This window comes from Mycteria americana, chromosome 6 (genome assembly GCF_035582795.1).
Source record: "Mycteria americana isolate JAX WOST 10 ecotype Jacksonville Zoo and Gardens chromosome 6, USCA_MyAme_1.0, whole genome shotgun sequence".
NCBI lineage: Eukaryota > Metazoa > Chordata > Aves > Ciconiiformes > Ciconiidae > Mycteria > Mycteria americana.
Genome location: NC_134370.1, coordinates 38,988,848 through 38,999,365, shown reverse-complemented (window position 1 = coordinate 38,999,365; position 10,518 = coordinate 38,988,848). Strand labels below are relative to the sequence as shown.

General features: G+C 49.5%; 2 protein-coding genes across 4 annotated transcripts in view; one reads left to right on the top strand and one right to left on the bottom strand.

Moving 5' to 3' along the window:
• Positions 1–548: 548 nt before the first annotated feature.
• Positions 549–7,519, bottom strand: ANAPC16 (anaphase promoting complex subunit 16). Of its 2 annotated transcripts, none has more exons than XM_075505400.1 (4): positions 7,386–7,519; positions 5,525–5,682; positions 3,258–3,332; positions 549–1,389 (listed from the first exon to the last, which is right to left on the bottom strand). In XM_075505400.1, the coding sequence occupies exons 1-4, from the start codon at positions 7,439–7,441 to the stop codon at positions 1,274–1,276; spliced, it is 405 nt and encodes a 134-aa protein (XP_075361515.1). In that variant the 5' UTR covers positions 7,442–7,519; the 3' UTR covers positions 549–1,273. The 2 variants fall into 2 exon arrangements, with proteins under 2 accessions (XP_075361515.1, XP_075361516.1); XM_075505401.1 differs by lacking the exon at positions 7,386–7,519 and adding an exon at positions 6,847–7,051.
• Positions 7,164–10,518, top strand: part of ASCC1 (activating signal cointegrator 1 complex subunit 1) — a 38,796-nt gene continuing 35,441 nt past the window's right edge. Inside the window, exons 1-2 of one of the 2 annotated variants that reach the window (XM_075505397.1) lie at positions 7,164–7,269; positions 9,298–9,419. In XM_075505397.1, the coding sequence (XP_075361512.1) occupies positions 9,311–9,419 (109 nt within the window). In that variant the 5' untranslated portion in view covers positions 7,164–7,269; positions 9,298–9,310. The remainder of the gene's footprint in view (positions 7,270–9,297; positions 9,420–10,518) is intronic. The other variant, XM_075505399.1, reaches the window with a different exon arrangement.

Sequence of the window (10,518 nt, the reverse complement as noted above, 5' to 3'; positions counted from 1 at the left end):
CAAATTAATCTGTTTCAATCCAGATGTGGCTGGACTGAAACAGTGAGTAAAAATAAAATCATCTCATAAATAAGATGTTGAAAATGGAAGAATTAGGCATCTGGAGCAGTAAGTCGTACAATTGCTTAAATACAGGGCTGAGCCTATCCCCCTGCTGGCTAGCAAAAACGTGGCATTAAGGCTCTAATCAATGGAAAATTAACATGTTGAAATGGTTATGCCAGAAAATGGAAATCCAGGTCCCCTCAAGAACAGAAGTGAAGTACAAATGAAAAACAAGATTATTAAAATGGATGGATTTAAATAAGGGTTCTCTGCTGGCAGAGTTAAACCAGGATTAAAATCTGATTTAAGTCAATCCACTTTTGAGCGTAAAGCAAGTGTGGTTTGCTTCCTCTCAGGTTTTTTTTAAATTGAACTTAAGTTGACCATTGTAATAGCCAAGCTGCCTCCGAGCTTCATTAAACCTCCTGTTACCTACCAAACAGCTGATTATTTCTTTCATCAGACCCTCCCATACCAAGCTTTGAAAAGATAAATGGTTTCAAAGACAAAATTATTTTATTATCACAGAGCAATCTAATCTATAATAAAGAGGAAAAAAAAATTTCAGGGTATTAAAGATACAGCTTCTGCATTAGAGAGCAGTGTCCTACCTGCACTCGCTGTGCAGACACAAGAGAAACAGAAATGAAGAGACAACAGCTTTGTGATACATGAGGTACCTCTGGAGAAGGCGTCACCGCTTGCCCCCTCTCAACCAAACCAGGACAGTTCTTGTCATGTTCATCCCCCAGAACAATGGCTAGGGCTGAAGAACGTTTCTGGCAGGGCGTCCTACCTCTGCTCTGCAGAGGCCCAGCTTGAGCGGCAAAGATGCAGGCTTCCTGGCCTGCAGATAACCCAGCCCTTCGGCCACGCACCACAGAAAGGCCAGGCTGAGTTACTGGGTTGCTTTCCCTGCCACCGCACTGTAAGTCTTCCCTCCTCTGCAAACAATAAGGTGATTCTCCAAGTTCTGTAAAACTGATCCTATCTTCTAAGTTACAGAAACTGAGCCCTGCCAGCCTGTAACGCTGCAGATGACTTAAAGAATCCTGTCATTTCCATTTACTGGCAGCTTTATGGGGGATCCCCACGTAACTCAACACAAAAAAAAAAGCCCAGTCCTGCCGATGCAGCTGTCAGCATCCTGATAAATGGGGGTGTGTTTTGAAGCCAGGCCAGAGAATGTTTTTCTTCTGCTCCCTGACAGCAGCGATCCAGAACACACTCAGCCCGAGGAGGGAGTGAATCCCAGGAGCTGCTCTATTGGCTTGTACCTCCACTCATCTGCCTCCAGCTCTTCCACCAGACCGGCTAGTTTTTCCATCCGTGCGACTTGTTGATCTGCGAGAAGTTCAAAGGTAACTGTGGTTTGCAATGACAGCGCAATTAAACCTTTCAATTACATGCAAATTCCCAGCTGTCAATGGGAAAAGAGTAGAATAAAACCCACCAAGCCAATTTGAATACAAACCCACTCTTACATGACACCCTGTGCAAATGGCGAGACTTTGCCAGATCACAGGAGAAAGCAGGGACAGGCTTTTCTGCCTCGTCTGGCGCTGAATGTGCATTTACCGATCCCTGCCTGTGCCGTGTAAATTCAAGTCGTAACAGGGAAACACGAGGCTGATTAGTGTATGGGGGTGAAAACAGGATGAAGCTCATTTCTTTAGCATAAATATTTATAGTGCAAAAGAACAGAGAAGTTCAGAGAGAGCTTGGTCAGCCCACAGTAGAGCTGGGTGCAGCACAAGGAACTCCTCATTTTAATGAAGATCCTTTGAGGAGAACCTGGACGACTGTAGCAGAAAGGCTCTGCAGTCAGAGCACACCAATGACATGAAGGTCCCGCGGAGAGACAGGCTGCCTCCCTGGGGATCTCCAAGACAACTTGTTCCCCTCAGCTTTATTTAAAACCAGTTGTGTGTTGGGCACGCAGGCTCCATTTTCAAATAAATTAGCTGCAGTGGGTACAGAGATAGGAATAGCCCTCCTTTTGGCTCTGCTGGAAGTTTAACAGCGGAGCAGCCTCTTGGAAAAACAGCCCAGTACGAGCTGACTTACTAGCAAGAGGCGTAACACAAAACGTGCGCGATTTATGCTGACTGCAGCAGTGGGTGCTTTTAAGAGGGACTGTTCTCACTCCACCTCCTGCAACCGAGTGCTTTTGGGAACTGTCAAACAAACAAGCCAAAAAATGATGACCTCTATCTTTTTTTAAGCCTTTCCCCTTTCTTACAGTGAGGCAACCGGTGCTCCACAAACCAGTTTCAAAGGCTGGTGCTTATCAGGGTGCCAGTCTGTGCAGCAGCCCCCGATAGCTACAGCTGCAGTAGTGCTGGAGCTGTGGAAACAATGACTCTGAAGTTCGGCTTTGCTTTTCGGTTCAGAAATACAGGATCATGGCCTTGCAAGCTGCTGCACGCCCCCAGATCTCCTCCCAACAACCCTTGCTGGCAGAGGACAGGAAACCTCTCTGGTCTGAGACAACACGTGGAAGTAACCCATTCTAGCTGACAAGAGGCAGAGACGAGAAAGGATGTGACCCTTAAGCAGCAGATGTGATCTGGTGCTGAGCTCTGCCCAGCGTCTTGAGAATGAAAGCTGCCATGCAGTCAAGCCCAGCGTTCAGTTACAGGCACCTGGGCAGCAGGTGAAGGCCCCAGGAGGGAAGCAGAAGTTCAAACAAGACATAAGGCTCTTTCTTGGGGAGGTGGGGAGTGGAGTCAGCCCGCCATGCCAGGCCAGGCACCTGTGTGTCCATCTTCTGAGCACTTTTGGAAACCTCGCTTGACCCTGTCACTGTCACGAGGGCTCAGCAGAGAAACAAAGGTGGAATCAAGTGTCTCTTCGCCCGAGGCCGAAGAGACAGTCAGCACTGGGCCAAGAGCAGAGTGTGGGCGTTTCCTGCCCATAACCTCCTCTTCTGGCCTCACCTCTCCTGAAGGCAGCGCGGCACACAGCGATGGAAAAACAAGCTTCGAAAGGCACAGCCTGTTCCCACCCAGGCTGTGTGGGTTCCCGTCGCTTTGCATAGGGCTTGCAAAAGGACTCAATGATGGTCTGACTTAGCGTTAATTCGCCAACTTAAAAGGCTATTCTGCTTTTTTGTGGTCGGCACCTGAGAACATGTCAGCCTTTTCTCCACGCTCCCTTGCCATCTTCCCCGATCAACATGCAGTTAAAATAGACAGCGCTTCAGTGCTTACCGTGTTTCACTTGCTTTAACGTAGATGCAACCTGATAGCTGAAGACAGATTCACAGAGGAATCTTTCAGAGCCATCTATAAACAGAAAAAGGGAGGTGGTTTAGTCTGAGAGTTTTAAGACTGAGCAGCCTTAACTGAGTGCCGCCAACCTTCTATTTTTATGTTTGAGGTGTGGGTTTCCCCACTTGACTCGTTCCAACACTTTCCCTTGCCCCGAGCATGCAGCACTCTGGTTTCTGGTCTGTACAGCCCCACGCTCAAATCCTGTGCGGGGCTTTGGCTGGCTCCCGGTGCTGCTGGGGAATGGCTGTGCTACCTGGGAGACATCCTGGCTGATACTCTGTTACATCCCCTCTGTCAAGCAATTTTAGTCCATTTTAAATAGAAGGTAAGCTAAGGAGAAGTCAGCTAATATTATGGCAATCTCCAATTCCCTCAGGGCTTAGACACTTATGTCCTTATAATGCTTTATGATTTCCCACAGGCTTAGACCATAACCCCGCATAAAGGATTTCAAATAATGTGTATCTTGCCATCTAAATCAGTAATTGATCACACAACTGTCTCTGAAATAGAGCAATCTGGAATACATAGCTAATTGTGTGCCAAGTACTGACATAGTTTATACTACTTCCTTCTAAAAAAAAAAAAACAACCCAAACCAAAAACCTAAGGGTTTATTTAAAAACAAGTGAGATAGTTCAAGTAACAATAAAAATCCATCAATTAGTGGGGATTTTTGAAGGGGAAACTGGTATGCAGCTACCCCATTAGCACCTGCCTGACGAACGAATGGGTGTATCACCTTTTATCTCAGAAATTAAAAAGCTAACTTAAAGCTTCCTGCAACAGGGACAGTGTTTAGTTGTTGCTGCCACCCAGAGCAGATGAACTGCCATATTACTGGTAGACAGGTCAGCCCAAAGCAAAATCAAGTGAAAGCTCCATGCTGTTAAAACAAGGAAGAGAAGCAATTTTGAAGACTGAGGGTAGAAACAGACCCCTGGGCCTGAAAAATCTAATCCGAAGCTGAACCCAAGGGAAGAGTCGGAGTTTCGCCGTGCTCAGAGCATCCTCTCACAAGCTGTTGAATGCTGTGTTAGTCCTGCACCGTGCTCTTTCCAAACATACTCTTCCCTCTCCTCCGACTCCCCAGGCTGGCCATCGTGCCGAGTGGCTCTCAGGAGGAACAGCTGTCTGTCTATTTGGTAACACGAAGTGCTTCATTATTTTAATTTGTTTTGAGGGCTTGTTAAGTTCTATGAGCAAGCCTTTAGTCATAATTACTTCAATAGACTGGCATATGGGCTCTAATGTGTAATAAAAAACAGTCCTTAAATGATGTAGCGATCAGTTCCCAGCTGCCCTGCACTGCCGTGTTTGTCTCTACCGGAATGCAGTCACTTCTGAGCTGCAGGGCCACCCCATTGAACTTCAGGCTCACGCAGTCAAGTCTGCGACATGGTGACACAGGAAGTTCAAGAGGAGCAGACAGACAGACCTTGGCTTAACCCTGTCATCTGGAGGACCTGCCCTTCCTCCTTCACCCAGAGCATGGGCAGGGACGTGCAGCTGCGACGTGCCTGGGTCCTCCTTCAGGCAACCCCAACAAAGCGGGTGGCAGGGCTCAGGCACCCAAACACAAAACACCACGCTAGATCAGAGCCCTGGCCCTCTCCAGGCGGCCTTGGAGAAACACCCCGATACGAGTGAGCCCAAAAGGGGAATGTGTTCAGCCTTGAAGGATTAAGAGAGAGGTCTAGTCCTGATTTATCCTCTTGCAGACCTCTGCGGCAGGGTTTCAACTTGGGTCAAGGGCAAAAGCAAGCCTTATGTTTCCTGGCTAGCAGGGATACAAGCTGCCTCCTGTACTAGCCCAGTCAAATCCAACCCCAGAATGTGTTTTGCCAAGAAAAATACTCCTGCCTCAGCTATCTTTACAGTAATTCCTGCCCAACATCAAAGGATTAGCTAACAATGAGCAATTAACACCGTCATGTTCCCTTTCAGGTAGATTGCTTCCTTGTCTGAAGTGTTGTCATGGAGCTAAAAAACAGGTGACTGCCAGAAAAATCACTTCCTCATGAACAACTGGTGGGAGGGCTGGGGCTGCTCGGGACCTACCCGAGCCCTGGTGCTTCCTTCCTCCCTCCAGCTTTTGCCAGCTAACGTCCGAAAAGGCAGTGGGGTGCCAAGCTCGGCAACTCCCTCGCAGGGCTGCCTGCACGCCAGGAGGAACAGGGAAGGAGAAGGGTAGGAGCAATCACCTTCCAGCATCTCCCCAGCTCCTTTGGGGTAAGTGAAGAGGGCTTTTCGGGGCGGCGCCAGGTCTGAAACGCTGAACCCCGATCCTGTTACAGAGCTGCCACTGACTCCGCCAGCTGAAGAGGATGAGGAAGAGGCTGCCATTTCACCCCGTCCCAGCCTGAAAGAACAAAAAGGCAGCAGAGTTAGGAAGGGCGTCTCGGAGTTTCCCAGGGCGCAAAGCCAGCGACTGTACACGTATCTGACAGCAGATGAAGGCAGTGAGGTCCAGGAAGAGCCAGTGAGCACAGCTTTGAGCTGCCGCCCCCGCTCCGTGGCTCTGCAGCCTCAAAGTGCTGGTGGTTCGAGGCTGCCCTGCATGCGTGGGAGAGGCTGCCTGTGCCCGCTGTGGGGACGGGTGCAGTTAGCTGTCGCACCACGTGGTGGCACCCAGAAACTGAAGGTAACCCATGCTCTGACCCCTCGGACAAGGGGGCCTGGGAATTCAGCAGGATGATTGGAGCGTGCATAAAAATAACCTGGCACCAGTCGCTGGCCTGAATTCACTAGCCTTCAGCTGCCTGGCACTTTTCCCGCTCCCCAGGGTCATAAAAAGACTTTTTTTTTCTTTTTTTTTGCCTTGTTTCCAGGAGCACAAACATGGAAAAAGTCCTGCTGCCTCACAAAACCTGGAAGCCTGCAGGACTGCCAGTTCCAGTGCCGCATCCTGCACGAAGCCACGCTGTGCCTAATTTGCAGCAACGGCTCTCTGCGCGGCTCCAGATGTGCTTTTGCTTTTAAAATACTGCATTTAACCTAAAACAGCAAGGGCTGAGCATCTGTCTGCCTGTACAGCCCAAGCCCATTCGCCTCTTGCGTACCCTTTTCTCAGCCTTGTTTTTAAGAGGCATTGGCTGTACATTTGTCATGATGGAGTACATAAAACTTGTCACATACCTGTCTGATAGTAAAAAAGCTGTCACTTGGCACTTACAAGTGACAGCACTTGCTATTCCTCCAAACCCCTTATAAGCACTTCCCAATTATCCTGCCTATTATCTATTATCCTATTTAATACACTTCTGCAGACTCTTTAGGCTATGCACACAGCGCCTTTGGAAAGCACTCAAGGTTTTAGTGGAGAAAATGAGTTTTTAAAAGGCTGTCACTACTAGGAATTGCATGTTCATTCATAGTTAAGCTCAAGGTTGTTTCATAACTGCATATAACACAAAACAGCAACTCGCAAGAGGCTGGGGGCTTACAGGCTGTGAAGGAAAATGCCTGGATAAAAGAAACCTTTAATATGGCTATCATACGTCCAATAACACCTTCTTCAACAAACCTGGACAGGCCCAGCTCCCTGCTCACGAGGGAAGCGAGATGACGCTTTGCACTGAAATGACGCCAACCTGGGCTCGCAAGACTGGCGGGCTCCTAGGTATAGCAGCAGGGTTTTTATTTTAGATAGGCTGAGGCAAACACAAAGGAGGGGGACGGCAGGCCAGGACGATGCCTGCCCCTCCCACCGCCGTCACCGGTGGCGCCGGCCATCTTGTGAGGAGGGGGAATCGGTGGGGCTGCCAGCACTGCGCATGCGCCCCAGCGCCTCTTGCCCACACTCCCGCCGAGGGGGGCAGCAGCCTCGGTAGCGCCAGGGCTCCTGCGCGGCGTGCCCCCCGCATGCGCACCACTGCCCCAGGCTCCGCCTCTCCCCGCCCTTTCGCGCCATGGCCCCTCCCCGACTTCCGTAGCGACCTGCTTCGCGGTGAGTGAGGCCGCCGGCGCCAGCCTTTCCCCCCGCTCCCGTTCAGCCGAGCGCCCTTCTCCTCCCGGGCCGCCGCCCTCCCGCTCCCGGGGCGCGCCGGCCCTTCCGAACCTCACCTGGGCGCCCGCACGGCTTCGCGCAGGCGGCGCGCGTGATCGCGCTCGCGGTGCATGCTGGGGCGGGCGGGCGCGCGCGCGCGGCCCCTTCCTACTTCCGGTGGGGGGGTAGTAACCGTTGGCAACGGCCGCGGCGGCTGTTCCGCCGGGCCTGAGGCGAGCAGCCGCTCCTCGCAGTGCCGCGGGCTGGAGTGAGAGATCCTGCTGCTCCCGGGGCCTTCCTCAGGCCTTTAAACCTAGCGGTGCCTTAAAGGCCGGCGTAACGGGGGAGGCTTGCTCGGTATGGGCGGCAGTGGTGAGGCCCGGCAAGGCTGTTGTGCCCTGGCTGCCGCTCACCCTGCGTCTCCTGCAGGAGCCTGGCCTAATCCTGCACCCAGGCTGTGATCCCAGCTGAAGCCTGGCCTAATCCTGCGGCCCCAGCTGCTTTGTGTCTCCCCTTTCACACCAAGGCAGCGTTGCTCTTCCTGCGTGCATGTAGAGGCGAGGCCCCTATCAGGCATTGCTAGTGTGCTGGGATGTGGATGCTCATGAGTGTTTAAAAGTCCTGTGTCAGGAAATTGTGGCACCAGCTCTGCAATTTAAAAAAAAAAAAAAAAAGCAAGCCTGAGTGGCAACAAAAAAACCCAACAACAGTGTGGTTTTTTCATGGCTTATTCTGTCTTCCTCTGTGCATGGTTCATGTCTGCACTTCTTTCCTTGAACTACAGGAATGCCTTTTTATTTAAAAGTAAGTTCAGGTGGTTGTAAGTCGTTTCAGAAGGTGGGGCTTTAATTGAGGGGAAAAGCATTAACCTTCTGAACCTGATGTCACTCCATATAATAAATCCAGTTTAAGATAAATTCATCTTCAAAGGCAAGCTCTTCATTTTTTCCTGTCAGGTTCTGTTGTGGTGGACAGGTAAACCTTCTGACAAAGGTGAATTTTTTTTGGTGAAGACTTTGTTTTCTAAGTAACAGAAATTACTGTTTTAAAAGCAGGGCAAACTGAGATATCCAATGTTAACAATTTCAGTGAATATGGAAATTTAAGTACTGAAGATGTGAAGTCTCTGACAGATGCCTGCCAGTTCTTCAGATTGCCCTGTTGCTTTGGCACCATTAAATGTTCTCTACTGTAAAAAGTTTAACTCGGTGCCCCATGTTTCTAATATCGTTTGGAATAATGCAGGGTAGCGTAAGACTTTTATGCATATGCCTCAAACTTACCACGGTGGTCTGAGGTGGAGGGCAGGAGGTGTAATTGCCGGCCAGTGCAAACACCTCGGGGTGCTTTGTTCCCCTTCCCCAGCTGCCTCCTGAGCGGATCCAGGGAACTGGGTTTGCTTTTGAAAAGCGCCTTAGGCCTTTGAGAAACTAGTGGAGGATGGCAGGTATTTTGAGAGAGGTCAGTGTTGTAGGGGATTCCTTGCAAGAGGCTGGAATCTCTTTGGTCTGCAGCTATGGAAAATAACGAGGTGAAACTGTTCAGAATCCTGAACGGTGCTAAAATGGCACTTTGACTGAGGCCGCAGTGAGTTTTAGCTAAAACCTGTGAGTTTCAGGGAGAGCAGTGATCAGTTGCTGATCTCCTTGCAGGGGCAAAAAACCTGATGCTTCATTACATATCTTACATTGCTTAAATTTCCCATTTTTGCTTGAGTGTGCTTTATGAGCTGACAAAGAGTATACTTGTAAGTTCTCATAAAATTAGTCTTTGCACAAGTGACATAAGGTTTGAGAAGGTACTGCTTTTCTGAAATTTCTCATATATACATATAGGAGGAGTTATTGCTCTTCTGGAGGTACAGACCTTGCTCTTTACTGCTGAGCCCTTCAGAGCTCCCCTGATGCCTCTTACAAATTATCCACGAGGAAACAGAAATTTACCTTTCCTTGGCATAAGTTAGCAAAGCTGTCTTTGTTTTTGCATTAGGAGGAGAGGCAGGATGGACGTTCTGCGGCCCACCCTGATAAGGATTGGGGGGCGAGTATACAGGAAGAATCTCATTCGAGAGCAGGCCTACGAGCATGAGGAGGAGGAGGACTTCTGTGCAGGTAGAGAGTGCTGCGCGAGGGCTGACCGTGGGGCTGTCAGGACATGCTACAGGTGAAAGCATCGACACTGGGGACCTAGGGAGCTCTTGGTATTCTCTCTGATGTCTTTATGTGCTCAAGGACCTGCCTGTGCCATGGAGTGAGGTGTTCAAGAGGGATAAAAATGCTTTGTGTTGGTCCCTGATGATCCTGCTGACCAAAGAGTGGATGTAATCCCGGTTACCTAATGAGGGTTTGGGTGACGGTGCTGCTGTCAGTTTGCTTGCTGGCCATGAAAGATCTCCAGTAAAAGGGGAAAACAAATGAGCTCTGTAGATCTGTTTTCCCCCGGTTCCTGAAGTGCCTTTCTTTTTGGTAATGTGATTATTTGCAGATATGGCAGGAGTGAAAGTTGCTCACTAAAGATCCTCTGTCCTTGCAGTGTTTGCCCCTTGAAGAATTGGCCTCTTACAATGTGGCTTTTGGAAGGTGTTACCTATTTTGGGGGCAAAATTCTTCCTGTTCTGATGTATTTTACTTTATCTTTCTGCCTGTATGTTTGTTGTAGTTCTGCAGGAGTTGTGGGCACAGAAAAGCTCAGCTGTTATTTCTCGAATGGAAAGGGTTGTAGCCGTTGTGTCCTGTTTCTCCCTCCACCCCGCCTTTCAGCGGATTGAACAAAGCTTTAATAAGCTGCTTGCCACCCAAATTCGTCCCTGTATGTGTTGGAGAGGAGATAGAAACCATGGCCTCTTTCTGGAAGTCATGTTTGGTCCTAACAGGCACGACTGAACGGCCCATGGATGAAAAGTGCATCTATTCCTCCGTGCTGCGGGTGTGAGAATTTCCCTGTTTTCCAAAACACTGTATCTGAACCCTTGAACCAAACCTATCTTCACCTTTTATTTGTATTCTTCTGCAACTTTAAATTCCTGCTCAGGTCTCTGAATGGGCTGGTGGCTTCCACCCTGCCAGGAGAAGAGGCTGTTCCCACTGGGTAATTGCACAACTTCCAGCTGAGAGAAAACCTGGGCTGTAACTGCTGCTTTCCTACACCTCCCAGCCCGGCAGATTTAGAAGCAGTCATTAAGCTTTCCAGAGCTGGTAGTAAGGTGAAATA